This window comes from Brachycentrus maculatus, unplaced genomic scaffold (assembly GCF_059751285.1).
Source record: "Brachycentrus maculatus isolate JH-2025_06_01 unplaced genomic scaffold, ASM5975128v1 h1tg000322l, whole genome shotgun sequence".
Lineage (NCBI taxonomy): Eukaryota > Metazoa > Arthropoda > Insecta > Trichoptera > Brachycentridae > Brachycentrus > Brachycentrus maculatus.
This window is the reverse complement of record NW_028281071.1, coordinates 663,725-690,818: the sequence shown is the minus strand read 5'-3', so window position 1 is coordinate 690,818 and position 27,094 is coordinate 663,725. Positions and strand designations below refer to the sequence as shown.

Sequence of the window (27,094 nt, the reverse complement as noted above, 5' to 3'; positions counted from 1 at the left end):
AACAACCACCAAGAGAGCTAAGTGCCAACATAATATCACAACACATGTGTATTTTAATTTTATTTATCACAATACACACACATATGCATTTTGCAACATCCACATTAGGATGGACACGAGTGTGTAAAGGTAGGCACTGCAGATTTCTTACATAAAGGGGAAAATATGAAACTCGCCTTAAATAACTAATAATTTATATTTTTACCTTCACCTTCGCTACCTTCGTTTTATTGAGATTCATTTTGGAAAATTCCACGTACGAAAAATACTTATAAGTATAAAATATTTTTGTGGAACTCAAAGTATTTAATAAAGTTGTTATTGTGCGCTCGCCATCTTTTACAACAATTTAGAAAAAATACAAAATCGTATTTCTCTACATAAAACAGTGTAGATAGTTATGATTTAATTTAAAAAAAATAGAAATACTAAAGAAAAATAATTTTATGTAGTAACTTTTTGCTCTACGATGACCATACGTATGTATGTATTTGATTTGTGATGTACTGTAAAAATAAAGTTAGTCAAAATATTCATTAGTCATTATTTGTATATTCAAACTAAATTATTTTACAAGCCAGGTTGTAAAATCATGGCATACATAAAAAAAATTCAATGTTCAAACAATTGATTTGAGTAAAGTTTTAAATAAAATAAAACTGATATTGAATTCATCAGAAGATGTGATATTAAATTTCAATCATGAATTGGAGAAGAGTATTCGGATATACAAAATGAATACAAATAAGGCGATGAGTGGAAAAGTGGAGAAACCCACATATCAATTAAAATTGGGTAATGACCGTAAAGTGATGCAGAATTTCAATTAATTTCCACTATTTAACACAAAATGGAAACTTACTCCACTATTACATCACTAATATTTAATGCTTTTCGAAATAAAAGTGTAGTTATCTCGAAAGCATCAAACCCTTTGCGGGTGAACATACAATAGTATAAGTTAATAATCTTTTAAATAAAAATTTCTTTGTGAAGCATAATTCCAAAGTATTAACAAAAACGGGCAATAATGAAAAAATAATTCACAAATTCGATTTTCAAAATTCTCAAAAACAGAAAAATTTGGTTTGGTATTTAAAAATTCACAAATTTGATTCTCAAAATTTCTCAAAAACAGAAAAATCTTGGTTTGGTATTTTAAAAAATATATGTATTTTAATGAAATAATGAACTTGAGTAAGTATTTTTTTTTTATATTTCCTGAAGTGTTGTATTTGCTGGAAGCACTATAATTTTAAAATACGTTTTTAAACGTTGTTCAAAATTTCTAAACTATGTTTTAAACGTATAAGAGCTTGGTTTGGATTAAAGCCCAGGATGTGTTAAATTATGTCAGAAACATTTTGTTGAATAAAAAAATTTAATGAGACTATAAAAAAATGAAGCCCATTGCTTCTAATGATTATAAAATTATAAGATTTCAAAGTTATAAAAAAAATCAAATTTAAAACTGTCTGCATAACAAAACTGACAAAAAAACAATACCCTTATTATTACAAGGCGATTGGCGCTTTTCACCACTTCGAGACCACTAATCACAATTGGCGAATGGTATTGGTGGTCTCTTCGATTCGGTGCTTACAATATTTTGCCGGGAAGAATTCGTCCTGTTTATATGGCTAACTTCACTTTTCCATTTCATGATTAGAGCTTGTTTGTACATTCGATGGGCAGTTAGATAAAGAACTCCTGTCTCTTGTGCACGCGGGCCCCGGTGTGCGCGCGAAGGGCTGCCTCGTCGGGGTCGGGCGCGCCTGTGGCCCCCGCCTCCTCCTGGGTCAGGTACTCCCCGCGGTGTCGGGACACTGTGCGGACCACGATGAAGGCCACTACTACGAGAGCCAGGAAGATCACCGCTAACACACCTACAAATCCAATATAATATTAATTTTGTGGACAAATTGAACTGAGGGTATGGAGCAGAGGTTCTGAACCTTTTTGAAGTCAGGGAGCACTTTTGATCATAAGGAAAATTCGTAGTGTGAATACTGGTGCGAATTTTCCTCAAAGTATCGATGTTAATGAACGTCGAAGTCCATCTGCCAGTTGGTATAACATAACTTGTATAACAATGACGTCTGTGGATATTTGTATGTAATTTCGTCATAAAATAAAACCTAGAGATGGGGAGTTTCAATGTTTAAAAAAAATTTTTTTTTACACAACTCCGATCTTCATAATACATAGATTTCATGTTTTTTTATGTAAAAAGAACCCACTTCCCAGACACAGTCAGACATCAATTATTGTACTCACAGAAAAGTTAACATAAGTGTAAGTAATATTTCTGAAGTTGGTATTATTTTTTTTTAAATAAAAAAAAACTACCTCCGAGGATGGCCTCGTCAGTACGATGATAGTCCTTGGCCAGTTGGTCCTGGTCCACCAGGGGAGGAGGGCGGGTCTCCAGCTGCAGAGGGGGGTGGGTCACCGGCTCCACACCACAGAAATCTTCTGTTAGGGCGGCTGAACAATACAACAATTCATTTTAAAAAAGAGGAATTCATGTCTCAGATCATAAGGCGACTATAAAATACATTATTATATCCATTGGAAGTTATTTTTTTGTAGAAGAGTGTTGGAATAATTGTTTAAAACGGAATATATAATATATTTCTAAAAGTATTATGAACATTCTAGCTGTAATTTATCAACTTCGTAATATGGAAGTTTGATTGTATTTAAATTTTTAAAAAAGTATTTCTTAAAAAAAACTAGAACACCATTATATTGACTGATTTCCCGAAATAATATGGTATATACATATATCTAAGATGAATAATTTTAAAACATGGAAAGAGTCATAAGTACAAATCGGCTGTCCAAATTTAAAACACAGTAAGGGACATTTTTTTGTAGTACGTTTTTTTTTGCATTTTTGGACTAAGTAGAGTCTACTTAGTCCATAAATGCAAAAAAAACATACTACAAAAAAAAATGTCCCTTACTGTGTTTTAAATTTGGACAGGCGAAATATGTATAAGAATAATTTAGTATTTTTTGGAAATATTACCCAATTCATTTTATATTTTTTAATATTATTTATAAGTTCTGTACAATGTTTCAATTTTTCTAATGTTTTTTCTCAAATTCACACAACCAATGTATTGGCGGTAAGTGCAGACTCGATAGTGTCTTGTAACATAAAAGCATTGCCTACAGAGTACACAAAAGGAATGTATTAAGGACTCACATGGATAGCTCTTAACATTAGCAGGTCCAGACTCCTGGAAGAGTAACTTGAGAGGGTAAATATCGTCAAATTCCACCCTGGAAACACATCCGGCGAAGCCTTCGGTCATAGATTCATTGCGTCCTATATACATGTATTGTATGTTGTTGAACTGGGCATCGGCTGATGCCTTAATGTTGAACTCATACTCCACAGGTTCGTAGTTGTCAATCTGAAAGAAAAATATTACTTTATTAGTTTTCAACATCACTTTATACGACTGGTTAAAATCAGTATGAACAATATTTTGAGTGTGTCCAAATACTTGTTCACAAATCTGGATTATCTCCATTTATAGCATATTATTTTTTGACATCTCAGCATAGATGAAGAAGAAAATGAAGAAGTCTGGGCATTTACGGGGCTTATGACCATCATAGGCTGGTTTAAGTGACCACTTTACACACATGTAACATTCATCAATTCTACCTATGATTGACAACCACACTACTCAAATTCTTGGAAGTTCTATATATATATATATATATATATATATATATATATATATATATATATATATATATATATATATATATATATATATATATATATATATATATATATATATATATGAATGATCCATTTTCAAACATTGTATGTACAAGAATCACAAGTATTTTCACTATTGACATCTATTGGTGAGATAAAGAAGCTTTTTTATTGAGCAGAAACTCTTAGCTAGACATATAGCTTATTCGAGTAATTGCCAGACCAGGAACAAAATCTTGTCATGCCTACATTAGATATTTTAACATAAATTTTCTCATTTATCCCCAAAAAAGTACAAGGTTGAGGTATTTGGAATTTAATTAGCAAGTAAGCAACCCTTTGCTTAAATTATTTGAGGGTGTACTGTGTCAATACACATTCACATGACTCATATGACTGCAGTAAGTAAAGAAGTCTTTTTTTTTTTTTTAAATTGCGATTTGGTTTTAAAACGCTATGGAGTTAGTTTTTTTTACCTGAAGGACTAGTGTAGCTCCGGAATTCTTCCTAGAAAGTCGTACATCGTGGTACTGACCCAGACCAAAGTGTTTGTCGGGGAAAATCAATTCTTGCCTCTCAAATCCAAAGTCGAACACAACTCGAAGATGACCTAAAACATTCAGTTATGCGTGAACAAAACTCTAATAACACTTTTGCAATTATCAAGTTTTATCTACAAATATGTACGGGTGTATCTCATTTAGTTTAATTTCTCTTTGAGGTCCCACAATTTATTCAATGAACCTTTTCTAATATTAATGAAAATTATATGTTCATATTTATTGATACAATGCACTCAATCACATTTTAGTACTTTTTCAATGTCTTGTATTATCCTATAAAATGAGTTTAAAATCGGTACAATTGGATATGTGATTGACACAATTTTACATGTTAATTCAAATCTAATTGAGTAATATTTTTTTTATTCAATTTACTATTTACAATATGCATTGCTGTTTTGGGATAAGATCAATTAAAATAAGAATCCAGAAAATAAGTAATTATCACCTGAATTGGACACCATAATAGTGAGATACTCTCCCGAAATGTTGGAGAAAAATCCGAGAAGGAATCCTTTGGGGTTGGTGGTGGTGAAGCCGACACGGATGGTCTCCGCAATGGTGGAACGCCAGGAGCCCATGAAGTCGTACTTGATCATGGAGCTTGGACGCATCACTACTCCGATTTCTAAAAAATTAAAATCTTGTCATGAGTACGAAAGAGAAAATTTTAATATAAAGGCTGTAAAAGTTTTTTTTTCTTTTCTTACCATCAGCACAAATGGGTCCCTTGAAAGACGTCCAGCGGCAATCGCAAGTGTATCCGTCATATCCCTCCAAACAGGTTCCATTGTTGAGGCAGGGACTTGAGTCGCAGCGCCCGATACATCCAGCCGATACTCCGTATAAACCTGGGGCAGTTAAATTGTAAAATAAAACATACATAACAGATACAACTACTTCCATGTCAAAGACAGTTATGGTGTCATTCACTTTAAGGATCAAATAATATCTAGCGGCGATTACACACACCAGACACCAGATAGCATTTGCAAATTCCAGGAAAACATTCCTTAGAACAATGGAACGATGTGACTTCTCACAATCCGGGTAATGAATAACGTCTGGAGATAACACATCATCTGGGCAGGAACAAAGGATCTGGGAAAGTATAGAAGGCTGAGCCCCCAAAAGCTACTAACACAGTCCTCTACTGGAAGCGCAACTAGTACCATCGTAGTTCTACACCAGCAACGCGACCTCTAAGACCAGCACCTCCGCCTGAAGGCTCGAATTCCGTTAACTCGGGAACCGCTACGCGTCTACTACCACTCTATGTTTATTAAGTGAATAAATCCTATTAATCTGATCTGAAGTGTTTTAATCACAATCCCCGGCCTCCCCTAAGCAGCGAGCCCAAACAGCCTTTAACTTTTTTGAAGGGCTTTGCAGTTGTAAACTTTAACACGAGTTTTTAAGCCGATTTCTCAAAAAAGATTAATGAATAAAATTGAGAGGACAATTTGTTGCAAATAAAAGAGCTTTAGAAGTTGCCTTCCACTTCTCAAAGTAAAGCCATAATTATTTTAGGTTCGCTAACCTCGCTCCGCATAGCCCTTGAGGTCGATGGGTCTTCCGTTGAGCAGGAAGGCCCTGATGCAGCCCACGAAGCCGTCGCGGAAGTCCACGGAGGCCCCGACCACGAGGAAGCCGGATAGCTGGAGAGCCCTCACAGGGCCCGGGGGCTCTCTGATCTCCTCATTCAGGGCTCCGTCCACTACGATTCGAGCCTCTTTCCTAAACATCAAAATAACATTATTAATATGCGAGACAACTGGAGGACCAAAAAATTCATGGAAGCTGTAAAAAGAAAACGTGGTTCGAAGACATGGCCTAGGTGATGTTGTCCATGACAGAAGGACCTACAATCTGAGGACGAGGAGAGCTGACATAGCCAAGAAGAAGAATATGTGAAACAACTCAAGCAGCACAACAAACAACTAACCTATGTAAAAGCATATTCTGCGCTTCATTACTTTTTAAGAATAAAAAAGTAAGATAAGATTGAATAGAGGGTATGTTTGGTAAATTTTTGGGTTCTGATTTTCTGCGTTCATTCATTATGTGTGACGAAAAACGAAGATTTTATCTTACCTGTTTCGTTCAACGGAGACTGAGTGCCAGTTATTATCCGACAGTTTGTAGGAAGTCTCCACAGCCAGCCCGAGGGGGCCATTTCCAGCCTGGTATTGGAACTGCAGCTGGAATCCGCCTATGATTGAGATCTTGATATAGTCTTGAGGACCCTGAAATCGGAATCGCTTTAGATAAAAACCTATTTATACATATTAATACACATTTACACATATTATCCTCCTCTGTAGTGTAATGGTCAGCACGCTCTGCTACCTTACTGGTCCCGGGTTCGATTCCCAGGGGGGGATCAAATCAAAAAAGTGATTTTTTTTACTCTAATATTTATTCAATATTACTCTGGACTGGTACCTGAAGCGAAGGGCTGATCACCTTTCCTTCATGTGTTAACGATCAAGATAACACTGCGTTTATATGATGCAGTGCCATATGCACCTATCGGGTGCGGATGAGGGTTTGAAGAATACATATTAACCACCCTACCTTCGGGTTATTTTCTGAGTTAATTCTGTAGAAAAAAAATTATCCTTTTTTCTGCAGAATTATATAAACTGATTTTTTTTTCCATAATAGGTGCTTATAGAACGGAACTGATTTACTTTTGCGTTAGCGTGTTCCCTCTCTCTGCCTCGCATGAAATATTTCTGGCACGGGGTTAAGCAATGGTGCGGAAAAAACGACGCGTATCACGTACGTTCGTAAGCGTAGGGCGGTTAAATGAAAATCAGAACTAGACCAACCAGAAAGTTGATAACAATCAATCCATTAAACTTATTTTTTTTTTTTTACATTAAATGTACGTTTAACCTCGGCTCGTAACGCATGTCTGTATTGAAAACTATAGTGCATGTTGGTCTTCGAGTCGACCAAAAATCGCATGTGTTAGACATTTTGTGTAGTTTTGAGTGTGTAAATGGTGCTATGGTGGTGAAGGGTAGTATTGTTTGCATGCTGTGTTAGTGATTGTCCTGACGAAGAGACGGGTACGTCTCGAAACCGGTAGACGTAAAAATCTCGGTGAGTGGTTATATACTAATTTTATTAACATTTTTGTAAAAAAAAAATAAATAAGTAAAAATGACTAACCACAAAGTAAATGCTTTAAATATTAATAATATTGAGAATATTATAATCCATTAAATATATAAAAGGGTTGACGTTTGGCACACCTTGAGATGTAGTTTTCACTGATAATTCAGTGTTGATTAGTGCAATCTATTTTATTGAAATTATCGTAACAGCAGATAATAAACAGCAAGAGTTTGAGGCCTCATCTTATCCGATCACTGCTGGGTTTGGAAACATGTTTGTAAAATATTTTGTATTTTTTTTAAAACTGAGTTTATTAGGACTGCAAACAGATTCAATTAAAATATCCATTCATTTATAGCTCCCTTCTTATATTTCAATTTCACAAAGGTGGGATAAAAAACTAGACGTTATGTTGACTCACACCATATGTAAAGAATTCATTTTAAAAATTTAATATTTATATAAATGTGAACTGCTCGTAAGTAGAATTGTCCATACCCGCAGATAAGTCCATCCGTGAGCATTTTAGACACCGAACAAGTTAAATTGCCAAAATGTTGAAGTTACCTTGGAATGAAGAAGTACAGCGTTTTCTGTGGTAGTTCTGAATTCAAAGTAAATATCACCGCTGTGTCCCATATCGAAGGTAGGCAAGTTGATAGTTGCGTCACTTATTCGGAAAGTCACCATATTGTTGAACAGATCTGAAATAACAAAGCATCTATTAAAACTACTGAAGATTAGAGAATCATATAGTTACTCTCACAAAATTGACAAAGACATACCGTCTCCCTCGCAAATGAGAGGTCCTAGAGTATAACGGCCTTCCTTTTCATCCAGCGGCGTTCCAGTGTCGCCGAATCTCAGCTGTTTTACAGGAAGATGCTCTTTTTCTGTTAAATCGCCACCGTCTTCTTGCCAACCTACAAAATTAAAACATAAAATAACAAAGTTGATACTCAAAATATTGCTTCTTTCCCTCACTGACTAGAGATAATAGTACAAACCATATGCAATTTCTTAGTATGGGCATATGTACAATGAACTACCTGGCCTCACACACTTAAATTTACTAACATCTGTGTTTCAGTTTAAACATCCAGTATTTTTTGTATAAAGAACGGTTCCCGCTAAAATTATTCTCAAACTATTTTCTATGCCTCCGCGCATGCACAGATGAGTGCATACTTTAGTTTGCACATAATTCTGTATTATTTAGACAGATGTCGATACACAGTATGAATAAGCTATGTTTAAGGAAAAATTAATTACCCCTTTTCAAAAATATAAATTTTTAATCCAGGGTACTAAATCATACATTTGATTGTAGTAGTCACATAGCAAACAAATTTATGTAGTATCACAGATGTGTGTGCATGTGAGTGTGTGCAGCGAGGGATTAATACAGCAATTGGAAAATAAAACAGAACATGTAGAAACAAACTATACATTTATAAGCAATTTGAAATGAAATTCTATATTACTTTATCACAAGACTAATCAACCATCATTACCTGCATTCAAATGCGTTAAAAATCAAAATAAAATGGAAATTGTCATAGCTAGTTGCGTTAAAATATGGTCTAAAAAATTGTCTTGTTGTGTGGAACATCTCTACTTAACCTAAGGAAGTTTGCATTACCTATCTGTCCCGAGTCGCAGTTGCACCACTTGGTGGGGTCAGAACACTTCCCCAGGAGTCCGCATTGGCACTTGCGCGAGCCCGGGAGAGCGCCCGCCCAGTAGTCCATGCGCTGGTTGTGACGAGACATCCACCAAGCGAATGGACGGAAGTTTTGTTCCTCGCCTGAAATATAGATTTCTTTAGGAGCGGATTAAAAATACAGCGGACTCTAACTATTGTTAAACTTATCATATTAATCTTTCCTTCCTGGTGATATGTATTTACTACAATTCGACTCTAATGATGAGGATATCGATATAAAATTGAATAGATAGGGGCTCAGAATTTTTCTATACCTCCATAATACAATTATGTATTACATAAAAGTATTATAATACATATAAAGTTTTTCATTTGCAGCAACGGAAATAAATAATTTGTGAAAAAATCGAGGATAGAATCATCAATACAAAATCGTTTTTCAGTGTGTGCGAGCGTGCCGCGCTTTATATACACGCGCAGGCGGCTTGATACTGTTTACGACGATCTCCTTTTAGTATTACGCAGGTCATCCTTGGGGTGGTGTGCTGCTACGCCAGCTATGGGGGCTACTTGCAATGTATTTTTTTTCTCGTTTTCAGATACTTACCAGAACTACAATTACAAAATTGTTACATTTCAACTTCAACTATGATCAATAAAAGCGACATTTAGGAATATTCACATTTTTCCCGTTTTTAAATAAAATTTTCATATGGTGTACAGAATACAAAATCGCCCACTCCTTTCAAGAGCGTCATAGATAAAAAATTGTCAATTTTCAGTTGTGCATGTTTTCGGAACGCCCAGAAAATGTACTATATTATTATTACAAGGCAGAAAATGTTGTTTTTGCATTTTGAAGAAAAGGTATTGTTTAATTAATTTTTTAAAAATACTAAATATTTTTCAAATGGTGAAAAACCTTCAGGTTTTACCTAAAAAGATCTGTTGCACAGTAAAAAGTTCAATAAGTGGCTTGATATTTATTTTTAATACTTTGTGTTATATTTTTAAACTTTAAAAACGTTCTCCTGAAATATCAAGTTTTTTTTATTTCTGACGTTCTTGAAAGGAGTGTGCGATATCACCGTTGCAACAAGGTCAACAATGTTTTTTTTAGCAAGTGTTTGAGTATGTATAGAAAAAACCAATTTCACTCATTATTTCACTCATAGAAGTGGAGAAGACATGGGTAGGCTATGTACTGTAGTGGACTGTAGTAACAGCTACTGTAGTAACAGCTAGGCCAATTTAAGAAATTGAAATGAATGTCTCTTAAAATTGAATACGTAAGGTAAGGTCTGGGAACAAAGTGAATGGTGCACTGAAATCAGTTATAGCAAATAAAAACCTATCAGCGGAAAACAAATTTATGAGGCGAATGTAAGTGGAAAAAAGAGCAGAGGAAGACCGAGAAAAACATGGCACGATCAGGTATGCCAAATACTTGAAAGTGGTCAGGTTAGGAGTCGTAACAATCGGCGGGTATGTATGAGGAGATGCATGAATGTGGAAGAGGCGAAGAATGTTTGCAAAGTCAGAGTGGTGTGGCGTTCTATTCTCTCTGCCTACTCCTGCGGGGAAGCGGTGTGATGGTTAGTGAGTTAGTTAGGTAAGGTCTTTTAACATGAGCAGAAAGTAGACAATAGCATAGTAACTTACTAGGTGAGACAAGAAGCCGAGACGCATGGCAAGCGTAGGACAACCCCTGTCTGCAAGTGTGACTGCGGTTGAGGAGTGCTTCCAATTGGGAAGCCGACGCGGCGTACACAATATCCTGACGGAAGGATCCAGGCTCCTGGAAGCCGTCAACGCTGGTGGTCTGCTCATTGGAGTGTCCGACTACAGTCAGCACTCTACCGTCACCTGTGGAAAGGAGAAAATACGCAGGTTAAAAACAAAATAAAAAGAATAAGATTATTCATTAATCAAAGGGGTCCAGTTTTTAAGTCACTTATATATTATGCCATAGATGTATATATTTTTTTTTGGAATAACCCACAAAGTCCTAAACACTTTAAGAGGCTTGTCTGCAGGTAGGATAGTAAGGATAAGGAAGGTAAATGTGAAAAATACATCACAAACACCCAGACTAATCGAAAATAAATCTTTCATGAATTCATTTTGCAATTTGCGGGAATTGAACCCGCGATGCCAGTTTCGCAGTCGAGCGTCTACCCAACTACGCCACGGCACCTGAAATATTTCTGAAAATCTATTGTGACAGATGTTGTGATGCATTCCGCATAATTTTTAAATACTGTATGGTGTTTGAAAATGATGCGGAATACATTGAAACACGTGTCACAATAGATTTTGAGAAATAGTGGTATTTACTAAGTAAAACTTAGAATTAACTAGAGTGACTGCAAAGTGACTGCCAAATTAATTGATGATAAAAAAAAAACTGCTTAGAACAAATAAAATACTTACCGTAGAATTCACAAGTAACCGGGAAGGGATCTAGTGGTCCAGATCCATCCACATCTATCTGAATATCGGCTCTCTGCTGTACGGCTTGCACATTTTTGTATGCCTGGCACGACAGTGGATTGATTGCTTAAAAAAGTAGAAACAAAATAAAACATTACAGTCTAAATTTTCTAAGAATGATGAACCTATTTTCAGACTATGCGTAAATTTGAAGTAAATCTTGAAATAAATATTATTATAAACGACGAGAGACTCACAGGTATGGCACACGGCTCCTGCATAGCCAGTATTAGAGCAGTCACAGAAAAACTCCATGGAATTTTGGCGACACACTCCGTCGTGTTTACAAGGATTCGGGTTGCACCTGAAAATTTATTCAAAGTTATTCACTGTCCACATAAACAGAAACAACATAAAAACTATTATAACACAATACGGAATATAAAACAAAATGCTAGTCATTTAAATTTTTAATTTTTTTTTCAACTTATTCAAAAACATATATATATAAATTATAAACAATATATTCAAAGCGTATGTATAAATTAAAAAGTAAGCAAGAAAAATTCAAGATGTAGAAGAATACCGCTTCGGAAAACTCCTTCAGACACATGGAACAGATTAATATCCAATGTGATATTATTCAACATATCGGTAGCTCTTCCTACAGGCTTAACCATCGGCAGGTTGGTCCTGTATATAGGAATGTGAAATAATTATGCCGACGTTGTCTTAGGTAACTATCGGGAACATACATACCAATGCTCCGGATAATTTCAGGATTATCGACCATACCGCGCAACAATCGATAAAAAAAACTTGACTGTCAAATCTATTGTAAGGTGTAAATAATAATATTACACACCTAAACATACATACATACTATACTGAATTCTTCTAACCCTTCTCCGCACTCCAATGGTACATAGAGCACTGCATCATATAGAAGCAGTGTTATCTTGATAGTTAAATTCACGAAGGAAAGGTGATCAGCCTTCCGCTTCAGGTACCAGTCCAGTGTCATATTAAATAAATATTAGACTGAAAAATCACTAATATTTATTTTGACCCTCTTGGGAATCGAACCCGGGACCTCCAGCATGGTAGCCTAGCGCGCTAACCACTACACTATGGAGGCGAACATACTACACTGAAAGTAAATAAAATTTAAAAAAAATATTGGATAAAATGGCAACTCTTTGGAGTAAAAGAGTATTAAAGAAATTACCTATCCGTCATCTGACAGGCATCGAACAAGACTTCTCCCGGACAGCAATACTCTTCTGGTCTCCAATCAGCCGGAACTTTGTAGTTTCCATCGACAGAGATAAGTCTCATGCAGCCCACAAAGCCTTGTGTGTCGAAACCTGCTTTTCCACCTAGGAAAATATTCAAAGCACTGTAATGAAAGCCATACCATAAATATATTGAGTTACTAAAATTTGGGTAATGAATGGGTGAGGTACCTGACTGAATCAGTAGAAAAAACGTGAAAGGTCATGGAAAAGTTCAAACAGCATTTACCATAAACCAGGTATGTCTGTTCACATGCTGCTTACTTGGTATAAATTGTTTAAAAAATGAACAATGCAGTTTTAAAAAAAAACACACACACACAAAATGCATACAATGTAAATGTATGCATTAATATGTGTCACTGAGAATCATTCATGTTATATTTATTTGGTTAACATTCTGAATCTTTTTTTTTTTCAAAAAACATCCAGTACTTGTAAAAAGAGCTATGTAAAATGGCGCTTTTGAATGTGTCAATAAAAATTTTCAACTAAATGATTGACTATTGTTGCAAAATGTGTACATCGTACTTCTTTTTCAAGCCCTTATCCGTACCCCAATGGTGCATAGGGCACTGCGTCATATAAACACAGTGTTATCTTGATCGTTAACACATGAAGGAAATGTGATCAGCCCTACGCTTCAGGCACTAGTCCTAGGGTAATATTGAATAAATATACATCGAATAATATTGAATACTACATCCTACAGAAAAGGAATTTTTTATTTTTTATTTTTTTATTAATGACTTGACTAAACGTTTCTTAAAAACTTTAAAAAGAGTTGACAAAAAGTAAAAACCATTAATGTATCGGATCACTGATTTTCTTACTGTAGCAAAGAAGCTAGACAATCAATTTTATAAATTTATATTCGTATGATGTTTTTAGCATTAACAGAGTGGTAACAGAATAGCCTAAAAAGTCCAGATAACTAAGATTGTAACATACCTCCGATGAGATAGAGTCCGCCCGTTGTGATCTTGAGTAATCTGGTCGTCTTCATCGGTCGGTGGTCGATGGAGAGCACCAGATTGTCGGTGGAGGCACTCAGCACCAGAGTGTGCCATCGCCCATTGTTGAATGTTTCATCGTAATTGTCCAAAAGTATCCTTGGATTGTTGCCAGCCACCAGTTCTACCTTTACTTTGCCCTTTTCCATGAAAACCTTTAAAAATAAATTACACAATTATAAAAAAATCACAGGAATGAAAACAATTCCGCAATTAATTGCAAATTTGGACGGTAATTGGTTATTAAGAAGAGTTTGCACGCTATTATTTATATCATTCTTGATAATAAAACAGTTAAGGACAAAAAAATCTTAACATAAAAAGCAACCAGTAACATAATAGAAGCTTAACACATTGCTGTCGGGCAGTCTTTTCATCAATCCTGACCCTAATAATACTTGGACAGTCTGCTGCCCGACCCTCAGTATACTTTTTTCATTAATTCCAACCCATATCAGCACCACAATGGTGCATAAGGCACTGCATCATATAAACACAGTGTTATCTTGATCGTTAACACGTGAAGGGAAGGTGATCAGCCCTCCACTTCAGGTACCAATCCAGGGTAAATTGGATAAATATTAGAGTGAAAAAACACTTATATTTATTTGACCTCCCCCTGGGAATCGAACCCGGGACCTCCAGAATGGTAGCCGAGCATGCTGACCATTACACTACGGAGGCGGACAGAATACTAATACAGACTCAGTATACTAATCAGAAGTAACCACAAACCCAACTCCGATATGTACAATGTTATTTGGCATCTCTCGCGCTCTACTACAAGTAAGAAAATATAACACTTTTATGCTTCTGCCGCTCTCTACCAACAGTGAGTAAAAGACGCTTTTAAGTGTTTCCAGCAAGCAATGTGCTAAAACTGTGTGATATATAATACCTAAGATTATAAAAGTACATTCAGAAGGGAGAATCCATGGAATTGCAGAAAAAAAGGTAAGTTACTGGCAGTGGTTGGCTACTCTACAATTTACCTTACAACAGAGGTGATTTTTACACTTACCATGACATGTCCACTGGATGCAAAGTCGTGCCAGATGAGAAGACCATCAGGCTCGAAGGTGCGGAAGGAGAGGGACACGTTGAGGGAAGAGGCTCCCTCGTATCCCCGCAGGCGGGCGTGGGCTCCACGGGTCAGGAATGTCACGGGGGCTATCGGGGGTTCCTGGATTCCAAACAATACACATGATGATGTACAGTTATGTTATAAGAAGGTACCCTACTACAGAGCCAGCTTAAAGAATGGTACCTCACTGTAGCCAACAGGGGCATCAACTAGTTCAATAGTTACAGATAACCATTTTAGAATTTTAATTTTAAATATTTGTGTTTTTATTATTTACAAAAATACTTCAACTTCATACTATTTCTGTGAGCTTAAGCGGCTCATTATTAGAAATAGGTATCAAATTGTGGTAGAGTGGGTTTGAACCCAGAAACTCTGACTCAAGAGTCCGCTACACTAACCACGGGACCACAACCCGACACTATATACATGTAAATCAAAAATCACGAAAAGCACCAAAAAAAGGTGAAGAGTCATAGCATCTTCAAATAATATTATCCTTTTACTTTTAAACCTCATCAGGACAGACAATTAAATTTAAATTTATTTCATGTGAATTTATTATTGGTTTAATAGATTTTATATAATAATCTTCTACACTGCGGTCCAAATAAACAAATATCGAGGGATCTGGAACTCTAGTTAAATTTAAATTATTTCTTTATAAATAAAGTAATTTGGTATGAAAATTAAGAGTTATATACAATTAGGAGTTTTTGCTGAATTTGATAGCCACGGAAATGTTGACAATGACTTACCGGACAAGAGTACAGGGTGTTGACTTTGATGTATCTAAGAGCTTCTTGGTTCTCGTAAGCTTCCTTCAGATCCCTGATGATGTTGGTAGAATTAAGGTACAAGTTTTCTATACAGCCTGTGAAGTTCTGCGTCACTACCAGACCATCTTGTTTGTTAGAAACACCTCCCACATAAAACTGAAAGGAAAATATTGCATGTTTAAGGCATCACTCATATGCATATCTTGCATAATATGATATTTAAGTATTTTTCTTTGTTAATTTCAAATACATATGTAGTTGATATTGAAGGGATTAACTCACAGCCCTGTTGAGGTTGAGCCGACTGAACTCTCCCTTGAGACGTGATTGGATGACCACACGATCTACGGAGAAGATGATATCCCTCCTGTTTCTTGAGATCACCACGTCGTGCCATATATTGTCGTCCAACAAAGAGCCGACAGACATGGAAGTCGCCAATCCAGACCCTGCAGATATTAAAATCATTATTATTGTTAAATACGTTAGGGAATAAAAAAGAATCAAGAGTTTATGGAGATGTAGAGATCATAAGTTTTATATAGAACAATTACTGTAACAGGTTCTCTAAGTGTCTTAGACAGTTATATTGTATTGTTGGGTAATATATCCAAAATAAAACAAGGTTTGTTGGATTGAATTCTACATTTATTTATGTATACAAATGTTAATACATGACGCGTTTCGTCTTCTTAGGACATTATCAAACACTCTTATTATCATTATCAAACACTCGGGTGTTTGATAATGTCCTAAGAAGACGAAACGCGTCACGTATTAACATATGTAAACATAACTAAATGTAGAATTCAATCCAACAAACCTCGTTTTATTTTGGATATATTACCCAACAATTCAATATAGAATTCTACCAACTATCTGCAGTTACAAAAAATAACTTATATTGTAATCACAGACAGAATAGGTGATCCAAGGAATGACTGGTTAAAGTCCAAACCTATTTTGTGTTTCGCATTGAACTAAATGGTGAATATGACAATGACTTGGGCATGTGAACTGAAATGTTTTTTTTTTGTAAAAGATAAATATTTGTGTTTTTATTATTTAGACAAATATTTCAATTTCATACTACTTCAGTGAGCCTAAGCGGCTCATTATTAGAAATAGGTATCGTATTGTGGTAGAGTGGGAACCGAGAAACTCTGACTTAAAGAGTCCGCGACACTAACCACAGGACTACAACCGGACACAGTTATTAGTTTTAAAAATTTCGTCTTTTGCTTTAAATTCTAAGATGTAGGAGTGGAATATATTTAATGGGACAGTATATGGGAAAGGGAATGGTATGTAGCAAAATGAGAATAACGGCAATGACTAGGGCACATTGCATTGCATACCCATACTCATAAGTTCGTGTAATAAACTAATGTATGCGAGTCTCTTAAGGTTAAATGTATATTTAAGTGTCAAATAATTATTAAAATTCTAACCCAAGTCCATGTTGAGTAGAAGACGATTATCTCGAAGTTGCAGAGCAATAAAGTCTCCCTGAGATCCACGGGAATACAGCAACACTCCCGACGCCACGGATGTCTTGAATCTCATTCTGATGGACTCCCGGGAAGCGGAAATGGGTTCTCTCGTCAGGTCCCATTGGACGAGAGAAGAGCCATTCATGTACAACGTATCGGCAACTAAAATAATTAATTTTTACATTAGTATTGGAAAAAAAGAAAACAATTGGTGATATAGTAAGATGTAGTTTAATAATGTAATAAAAATTATATCACTGCCCTAGATATTTCATGAAATGATAAGTTGTATGTTGCTAAGTTTAACATTATTTCTATTTAATAAAAATACTAATTTATCGTACCCATTTAATTTTAAATTTGATGTATTATTAATATTATTTTCCACAAAAGCTTACAGAATGCCTAAATTATTATAAATAGATATAAGTTTAATTTACGCCTGATGGATAACGACTTATGTATAATAGCATTCGTGTAATGTTTATTGATATCAGTGAAGAGTTCCAATGCAAGCGCTAGTCACTATCCTGAAAGCGTGCGGACTCTCTCCACAAAAATTTATTGCAAGGATAAAAATAACTCTGTAACCACTTTCTACCAATACTATTTATTAAATGAATACTTACTATAATCACAACCATAAACCTCCAATCTAAGTGATATTCGATCCCTCCATCTTGTGGGGTTGATGCGTATCCACTGCGCTATTATAGGCACTTCAAATTCATTCCTGCGAATGTGATCACCGTCGCTGTTTCCTTTGAACATCTAATTACACAAATCAGATTGTAATATCACTAAATTAACACTATTTTTTTTACTAAATAAATATTTGCGCAATAGAATAAGTATAGAGATGATGTCTGAGTGGAGAATTGACCTGCAGACTTCTTAAATTCAGGTTTGAAGGCTGCGACACTACCAAACAATCGTAATAATTTTTTCTAATATTTAATAATGGTTAATTCAAGACTTGTTTAAATTATTACTATAAATTTGTCAAGAAGTAAATATTTTACTTAATCAGTCAAAATTTTTATCAAGAATTTATTTACAAGAAAACAAAATATATTGAATTATTAAAAAAAAAAATATTTTGGCAGTATTGCGATATTTATTAATTTTTTTATTTGTAAAGCATTTGATTGAATTTGCAGTATAAAATAAATATTAATGTTTCAAAAGCTTTAACGTAAACCGCAAAGAGGTATTTTGTAATGAGTTTTAAGACTCAAAATTTAATAAGCATTTTAAAGAATAGTTACAATGCGCAGCAAACAAGTTCATCGAGCTGTTAGTTTATATTTTAATAGTATTTTAGTAGTATCTACACTGTGACAACTTACCAGTATTTAGCCCAGAATTAGAATATACAAATTTCCTATCACCTTTTAAGTAAATTCAAAAATCCAATTAAGAATTTTAAATTCTTAATTGGATTTCGCCTACAAACTTAACTGAAGTTTTTAATTACTAACCTAGCCGCCTCAAAAAGAGAGATCAAAATCCCACATATTTGAATTTTAATTTGATAACGCAAGTATTATAACAGGTACTTACTCCATATTTTTTTTGTAACCTCATAAATAGTATTGATGAAAATTTTTATAATTTTTATATTTATAACTTCAAATCGTTAAAATTTTCAAAATACTGTTTTTGATAAAAACAACAATTATTCAGTACCACGAATTTTACATGCTTATATATCAGGATGTTAATTTTTTTGTCTGCTAGCGACAAGTTATTGCTTTCACTCTAATAAATGTGATATTACCACAAGGAGAGAATAAGACAGTTAGATTACTACACATTTGTTTGATGCGATTTCCGGCCTCGCACATACCGCCTTGCTCTTAGTCGGCGCTCGGCTGTGAGCTGGGAAAGACATGGAATTTGTTACTGAGTTACAAGTCGCGTACTACAATTTCTACACAAATATAAACTGGGGTCTTTCGCTTCGGATCAAGTGTAATTTCTCGATGATCAGTAAAGAAAAGGTTATTAAAAATCAAAAACAAAATTTTTGATTCTACTGAAACTTATGGGTATTGACGGCTGTTTTGCCTTGCGAGAGAATTATGAGTCATGTAAATAAAATCACTGAAAATGGTAAAACATTTATCTATGCTAAATCTCCAAAAGTAATTATTCAAAACCTAAGTAGTACTAACTGTACTGCATCTCTATACCTCTTCCTCCCCCACCCTTGTTGTGTAACTCCTCCACCCCTCTCCATCGTCAGAATACTGCAGCATGTACTCCGACACGTGATCAGGGGGCATCTTGCGACCCCGCGTGGCCACCGCGCGCAGCTCGTATCTGGCCCCCAGATCCGCCGTCAGGAACTGGTCCAGCGTGTTGGACGATGGATTCCATGCGCTTGATCCTACATACCCCGTCCCGTTAGGTTAGTAAGTGTTAAGTACATGCAAAAGATGTTATGCAAACTACTGTGTTCATCAGTAAAGCAGCTTTTTAAAAAAAAAAATTTTTTTTTAGACTCAAAAAATCTGTGTTTGATTTAACAAATTAATACATAATTAAAATGGAGTTCTACAAATTAAACGCCAAATCAATAAATAAATAAAGAAAATCTTAATTAATACTCGTAAGAATTTGACATTTTTAAAGTATTTGAATATTTTTTATTATTTTTGGAAGATCATCAAAAAAGCCTAAAGATATTTCATGAAGAATTGCAATATTTACAACTCAAATGAAATTTGCAGGGAAAAACTAAATCAATATAGTTTGTTTTTTAAACACAAATAATTTATTTATGGTTTAGCATTTACAGGAATAAGAAAACAATCACTAGTTGTTATTTTAAATATGTTAAAATAAAGTGACGAGAAAGATAAAATTTAGGGTTCATATTGTATTGTATTTATAAAGAAACAAGGCAACATAACATTAATTTATGCTTTGGAGAATAAATAATAGGCTTAAAATAAATTTTATTTTATTTTCAAATGTGTACATACTTTTCTTTATTTTCTTTTTCATTTCATTTAGTTCCTAATCTATTAATTATACACATTTTTTTTTTAAATATAGAATGGCGTTGCATATACAATTTAATGCTTTTGCCAATGTGAAGTTTATTATGTAAAGCTTATTTGTTGATTGATGAATTTTTTATAGCCTATCATAAAACCAAATTTGCTTTTTATTTCTGAACATATGGTTAACCTAGTCATAAGATTGTGATTTTTAATGGACCACATTAAATGAACACTTTCAGGTTATGCTTTTTTTTTAACGGTAATATCTGAAACATGGTCTTGGCAGTGATATATAGGAATTATAGAATAAATATGAACTATTTCAATAGCTTGCTTAAGTTATTTATAAACATAACAGAAGCCCGAGAATAATTTTAGTGAACTACCTCGCCAAATTGTCTTCTTTGTTCTTTGTGCCAGACAAATAAAAATACTTACTTCATTAACCTTCTATTTTCAATCAAAAAATTTCTCAAAATATGTAAAGCTAACATTTATCATGTAATCTAAACAATAAGTAATAACAAAAATAAAACTTAGGGATCTGATAACTAAAATCTTTACGAAGACAAGTTGTATTCTACGTGCAAAAATACATGCAATAAATGTGACATGCTCAATACTGTAATATTTAAACGTCATAATTATTTTTTTTAGTGCAGAGCTTAATTTCTACAAAAACTTGTGTAAATATTTTTTTTAAATCTTAACAGAGATGAAGAATTTATTAGGATGGAAATATAGATTTTTGACCATTCCCAGGGCTTGTGACCATTCAATAGATGATTTAAGTGATCACTATATACATAGAGTAACATTCACTAGCTAAAACCTTAAATGCCCTGGGTTTCATATTTACATCTCAATAATTTCTTCGTCTTTATTGAAATATCAATAAAAATATTTATAACTCGCTTGTTGAGTCAAATTTAGTATTTGTGTACAAAGATTTGAACACACTCAACGTATCATTAATTTTTGGTACAATAATTTATAATAAGCTTTAATAATACTAAGCAAAAATGACTCACAAAATAAGCTAAATCATAATTGAATATCAATAAACATATCGACCCTTTCTTGGCAGAATACTATGACAATTTGAAAAGAATCATTTAAAAAAATATAGGCACTGGTTTAGGGGGATTTTAAGATGACTAACTTTGCAATGCGAACAATAATAAATCTATATTTTTGATTATAACAAACTATATTTATCTCAAATAAGCATATGTATATGATATTCTGCCCGGGAAAGGGTGGATAATATTATTTTAAGGAAAGGAAGCAGAGGTCTTAGAAAAAATTGTACATATCAGTAGAAGTCATGGTTTTAATTTGATTTGTACAATTTTACTCCTAGTTGGCACAAAGTAAATCAGTTGTTTGTGTTTATACATTATAAAAATGTTAAGTCATTTCAATTCTATGGATGCAAACAATATGTGTTACTCTGTGTCAATTAGGTCACAAGGTAGATTATATTTCGTATAGTTGTTTTAATTAAATTAAAATCAATCATCTATGTTGTTAATTAAAAGGGGCCAGTAACAGTCCATCAACCGATTTAGTCCAGATTATAGATTAGTTTTAAAGCAGTGGCCGAAAGTAGGCGGCCTTCTGTGAGTAGCGGTTACCTTGGTGTCTCCACCAGGCTCCTTATAGTCTGCGTAATCCAGCCCGTTATACCCGTAGCTGACGCCGAACTCGCGGACATATTCGGCCGAGTGCGGGCGACCCTGGGTCGCAATTCTAGTGATGTTCATCACGGACCCGAGGTCAATAATCAGCTGTTGGCCAAAATCATTCTCCGACGCCGTCCATGCGTTATCGCCTTTACAATCAATCACAATGTCAACAACTACTCCGCATCTCATTCAATGGCAAATTATTGGTATTTTGTAAAACTCCTAATATTAAGGTTGATTTTACTTATAACCCTTATCCGCACCTAATGCTGCATAGGGCACTGCATCAAATTGACGCAGTGTTATGTTAATCATTACTTACATTAAGGCAACTCTTGTGCTTCAGGAACCAGTCCAGGGTAATATTAAATAAATATTACAGTGTAAAATCACTAATATTTATTTTCAACCCCTCCTGGGAATCGAACCCAGGACCTCCAGCACAGTAGCTATACACGCTGACCATTACACCACGGAGGCGAACTAAGTTTGATATGGATGTATAAAATTCAAGATTTTTAATTAATTCAATGTTATGTAGTTAAGCATTTTTTTACAGCTGGTACATAATAGTAAAAAAAATTAATTGAATTTGAAGGGAAGGAAATTTGATAGTAAATATCATATTTCAATATATGCATTTAAAATAAATAAAATATAATACACACAATGATGCATGTTGATTTCATGATTTTTTCGTTGACAAACTAATAGTACCAGCGTATTCAACCGATAATTCCTTAATTATTTAATATTTATTTTCAGGGAAAACTTTTTAAATGATTTATTTTTATTTTTTTCTTGTAATTTTATTTCATAATTCAAATAATACATTTTTTAAATTCACAATTACCTAAAATTTTATGTGAAAAAATGCTGGGAGGTATCATGATTTCAAATAACTTGAATTATTAAAATACCCTAATTATCATCACTCATATAAAGTAGCTTTTACTGTATTTCAATTTCAACCAATGCGTTATATTGATATTGACTATTTCAACAGGTCATTATCATAACCCGTGTTTAACAGATTTAGACTCAAATTTACACTAGAATATATACATATAAAAATAACTTCCACTTGATTTTTATACGCATATATTAAGTTTTAATGTTATTGTACAGCAAAATTAAAAAAGAAAATATAAAATAAAATAAGAGATGGTGGATTTGCATTTCTAGCTCTAATTTCTGAGTGAATTGCAGAGGCTATCATTACAATAATCGACAGTATCATAATTTGACCATCCTTGAATATGTAAGAAACTTCATTTAGAAGACTCATGAATTACTCATTTACGAATAAGTGTTAAATATTACAACTAGATGACTCATCATTACTGAGAAATATATTCATTTTTATTCATAAAACCACAAGGTATTTACAAAAATACATGATTAAATTACAGGTTGAAATATCTATAGTTTAGAGTGAATACTCAATAAAAGCGAAAAAAGTTTATTTTGCTAGTAATATATAAAGAAATGTTTGAAACAGATTGCATATTTAAAAGGTATCATTAGATAACGTCATTTATTTCTGCCTACCTGCAGACACAATTTGGTATTCATATTTAGGGATGACATAACCAGTGACACTGGGTGGTACCAATACTTGGCAACAGAGATTGCATGTTAAATTAACATCAAATATTGATTTACTTTAGTAACATAAATCATGATTTGAATAAGATTGCTAGAAACTAATAACAACATATTTAAAATTTCCCTTCCTAATTTATAATATTTTCCTCACCAAGATTATGAGATTACACAAAAAAATACAGGTTGAATAGATTATTCAAAAATTATAAACGATGCACTTTAAAAAGTCTTTTCTTCTTTATCGGCAAAGTTATCGTAAAATTTTTGGTCTCTGGCAAAAGTTGGTACTGATCCCTGCATTAGTTGCTCGAAATTGAAAAATTCGTACGATGTCGGTGTTTTATATGTTTCTCCATTAAGATTGAGAGCGACTGCTACACAGTGAGACGAGTCCAGCATTGTTTCTTCAAACTTCCATCCATTTAGCTGTTCGCCATTCACAGAGAGTGTTGTATCGGTAACAAAGGTACCAACGTGGACATTACGAGCAACACTGAAACTTATTTTCTGTAAATCTATCGTTATACCGACTCCGATATTTTTAACATAACTTTCTTTCAGGCACCAATGCCTGTAGAATGCAGTGAGCTGTTCCACTCGAGAGCTGGAATAAGTTATATTATCCCATTCTGATGCGGAAAACTGCCGTCGCATAAGTCTGAAAAATTCTAATACGCTCGTGTTGGGCGGGCGTACCGTGCTCATGATGTCGATACCGACTCGAGTCTTGCCAATTTGACCCGCGAGTACAACAAATTCTCCTTGATGGGATACGTTGAAATCAACGTCGGGGTGATTTCCTTCTAAATAAGGTTTTCCACTTTTGTCTCTGTTTAGGACAACTTGGGAATAAGGCAAATCAGTCGAAACACTCGCGAACTTTCTCATCAGAAGTCGACCGATGAGAGATGACTTAAAGTCTTGTTTATACACAAATTTGGATAGTCTAGTTTTTTCTTCCGGCTGAATACACGAACTGGCTAAGAGAATATCCGATTCAGTAGGCAACCACGAATTTATATTGAATGCCCATCGGAACGATTGCTTCTCAGCCATTTTTATAATGTTCATTATTTAATAAAAAAAGTTGAAATAAAACGATAAGCTGGTGTTTGGGAAGATCACTAATTTACAATATTTTAGTCCAGTCCACAGCAGCTAACCTGCAAAAATATTTTATTGCATTGGCGAGAGATTTGGAGACCAAAATTAAGAATTTCAATTTTATCTCAGAATAGTACCTACTCATCAACCCAAATACATTTTTTTACATCAGTTTAATAATTTCATAGACTCTTTTGATATTGAGAGTGCAAATGGGGACAAATGGATTGGAAATTCAGAATAATTGTTTATGATTGTTATTAGCTCCGAGTGGACTGGACTCTTAAAACATTTTATTCTACAGAAAACACGTTTGTACTTTAATAAAAAGCTTTTAAAACAATAATAATTCGAATAAAATCATGCAACTATGAAACAAGTCTCTAAAAATAATGTAAATAAAAATTAATTTGGTATAAAGCATGAAGAAAACACAATAATATGGTACAGTTTCAAGATAATTCATTAGATTGATAAAAATGAAATATTAAAATACAGTTTTAAATATAAATTAAGATTTGAATGATATGTGAAATAGTGTGTAAAAAATCAACAAATTAAGGAAGAAAAATCATTAGAATAATATTATTCTATGGATTAACCAATTTCACAAATTGAATATAAGACTATAGTCAAGTGAGAAGCGTCAGACTAGACATCAAAAGGTTCATCTTGGATCAGCCAATTATTTTTTTGGGGAATTTAAACAATGAAGTATAATAAATTAAAACAATGATCTTAATCTTTTAATTTGTTAAATTATTTGTTTAAGTTTTCGTTTAGGTTGGAATAAAGTTCACTTTTCAAAGAAAGATAGAATTTGTACAAGTTATTTAGTAATAAAAATAGTGACTTACCATCCAATCTTGCATTTTTGGGACCTCTTTCATTCATAGAGGAAGTGGCTGTGAGTACAGCTCTCTCCAATAAAGGAGTGTTACATTCATAATCATCGTAATATCTGCCATAATATTCTAAAACCAAATGATAAAAAACAATTATAATAATACCAGCCAAATATATTCATAAAATACTTATTTTTATAATATTGAAAAATAAATATACGCTAATGTGTATAAACAATTTCAAATGGGTGTGTTAGTCCTATTGATTAAACATTCTTTTGTAATTACTCATAAATGTTTATGTATCGGAAAAGCATTTAAAATGCGTTTGGTGGAATGATTATTGATTAAATTTATAAAATATAACGTTAATATAGTAAGAAAACCATAAAATAAACGCTAAATTTGAATAAATACGTCATGTCAACAAGTTTGTAACCGTTAAATTCTTGTCGATATTAAAATGTTTTATAGTTAGAAGTCACGGAATATGTTTATAATATGATAAGGAAGATGTAAAAATTCAAAACAAATTGTATTTACCTGAACTACAGCTTGATAATAATAAGGCAAAAAAGCATGCCGTTACGCGCAAAGCACCCATCATGACATGACGCACAACGACAATTGACAAAATTGATGACAGCGTTACGCCCTACCATAAACAATTTGTATATACTCAACACGGAGCCTACTTCGTAACGAATATATTGGTACTTTATAATACATATTTTGAAATATCATTAGCACAGTAGTGATTCTAAAAAAATACTGTTTTATTTCAAAACACCTTATTAAATGGCTCACTCGAAATCATTGTTTGGATTATAAACACATTGACATGCTGTCTTTACGTCAAGTATTGTAAAAATTGAAACTACGAAACTAATTCGTTTGATAATTCAAATTGCAGAGTACCCTTTTAAATAAGTTTTAAAAAATAACACAAATTAAAAGCAGTAGGTTTAACCTCATCGCCTGTGCCTTTTTTTAAAATTCAGTTTTTTTTAATAACATTGTTTTTGGGACAAATTACTTTTACCACGTATTAAAAAAGTTTAAAATTTTGTTATGCATGTTTTATCAAAAAAGTTTCGTTTTTGTTTAACGAGTTTTTCAACGCTAATAAGTAGAGATTTAGAAGAAATTCTCAATTTTAATGCTTCCCTATTTTTTTTAGTTCAATAAATATTATTTTGACATTTTTTATTTTTTGGTTTTAGTTACACTCTCCTTAACATCCATTGTTTACTTTGTTCAATACCGCTTTTATAAACACACAGAAAATGATTCCATCATCGGGTCATTTAAATGACCTTATGATGGAATCATTTTCCGAAACCAGTAGTCACAAATAAGAATTTATAAAAATGGTATTACACAAAGTAAACAATGGATGAAAAGGAGACTGTTTTATTACAATACCTACCACAAAGTTATCAATGCTTTTAATTTACAAAAAAATATATATTAGTAAATAATATTCATTTCATGTTTTTTGGTTCCTGGCCAGTATTTAAAAAAAAATATCGTTTGGTATTAGTCAATATCAGTGTTATGAAAATGTGAAACACGCAAAATGCATGTGTACTTTTTTAATTAACTTTAAAATTAGGAAAAACTTTAGGAATACGAAAAAGAAAA

The 27,094-nt window shown here is 33.6% G+C and overlaps 2 protein-coding genes across 3 annotated transcripts; both read right to left on the bottom strand.

Annotated features, from left to right (window-relative positions):
- Nucleotides 1–1,229: 1,229 nt before the first annotated feature.
- Nucleotides 1,230–26,082, bottom strand: Nrx-IV (neurexin-4). Of its 2 annotated transcripts, none has more exons than XM_088268392.1 (24): nucleotides 25,994–26,082; nucleotides 25,463–25,579; nucleotides 21,843–22,039; nucleotides 17,824–17,965; nucleotides 17,153–17,356; nucleotides 15,984–16,150; nucleotides 15,681–15,857; nucleotides 14,860–15,021; nucleotides 13,777–13,993; nucleotides 12,759–12,909; nucleotides 11,788–11,894; nucleotides 11,531–11,656; nucleotides 10,760–10,963; nucleotides 9,074–9,238; nucleotides 8,217–8,354; nucleotides 7,999–8,135; nucleotides 6,400–6,551; nucleotides 5,846–6,042; nucleotides 5,016–5,156; nucleotides 4,754–4,933; nucleotides 4,219–4,352; nucleotides 3,215–3,425; nucleotides 2,350–2,487; nucleotides 1,230–1,886 (listed from the first exon to the last, which is right to left on the bottom strand). In XM_088268392.1, exons 1-24 carry the CDS (start codon nucleotides 26,055–26,057, stop codon nucleotides 1,696–1,698), a joined length of 3,819 nt encoding a protein of 1,272 aa, XP_088124518.1. In that variant the 5' UTR covers nucleotides 26,058–26,082; the 3' UTR covers nucleotides 1,230–1,695. The 2 variants fall into 2 exon arrangements, with proteins under 2 accessions (XP_088124518.1, XP_088124519.1); XM_088268393.1 differs by lacking the exon at nucleotides 21,843–22,039 and adding an exon at nucleotides 19,390–19,586.
- LOC148304398 (L-aminoadipate-semialdehyde dehydrogenase-phosphopantetheinyl transferase) lies at nucleotides 22,677–26,082 on the bottom strand. Its single transcript, XM_088268394.1, has 3 exons — nucleotides 25,994–26,082; nucleotides 25,463–25,579; nucleotides 22,677–24,664 (listed from the first exon to the last, which is right to left on the bottom strand). The coding sequence occupies exon 3, from the start codon at nucleotides 24,570–24,572 to the stop codon at nucleotides 23,721–23,723; it is 852 nt and encodes a 283-aa protein (XP_088124520.1). The 5' UTR covers nucleotides 24,573–24,664; nucleotides 25,463–25,579; nucleotides 25,994–26,082; the 3' UTR covers nucleotides 22,677–23,720.
- Nucleotides 26,083–27,094: the final 1,012 nt, after the last annotated feature.

What these genes read in the sequence shown, in the direction of transcription:
- Nrx-IV (XM_088268392.1), bottom strand. Translation starts at nt 26,057, where the DNA reads ATGATGGGTGCTTTGCGCGTAACGGCATGCTTTTTTGCCTTATTATTA. An exon ending in GGTTACTTGTGAATTCTACG is followed by an intron (nt 10,964 to 11,530) that starts GTAAGTATTTTA and finishes TCCTTTCCACAG; the next exon opens with GTGACGGTAGAGTGCTGACT. An exon ending in TATTATGGTGTCCAATTCAG is followed by an intron (nt 4,353 to 4,753) that starts GTGATAATTACT and finishes TGAATGTTTTAG; the next exon opens with GTCATCTTCGAGTTGTGTTC.
- LOC148304398 (XM_088268394.1), bottom strand. Translation starts at nt 24,572, where the DNA reads ATGAACATTATAAAAATGGCTGAGAAGCAATCGTTCCGATGGGCATTC.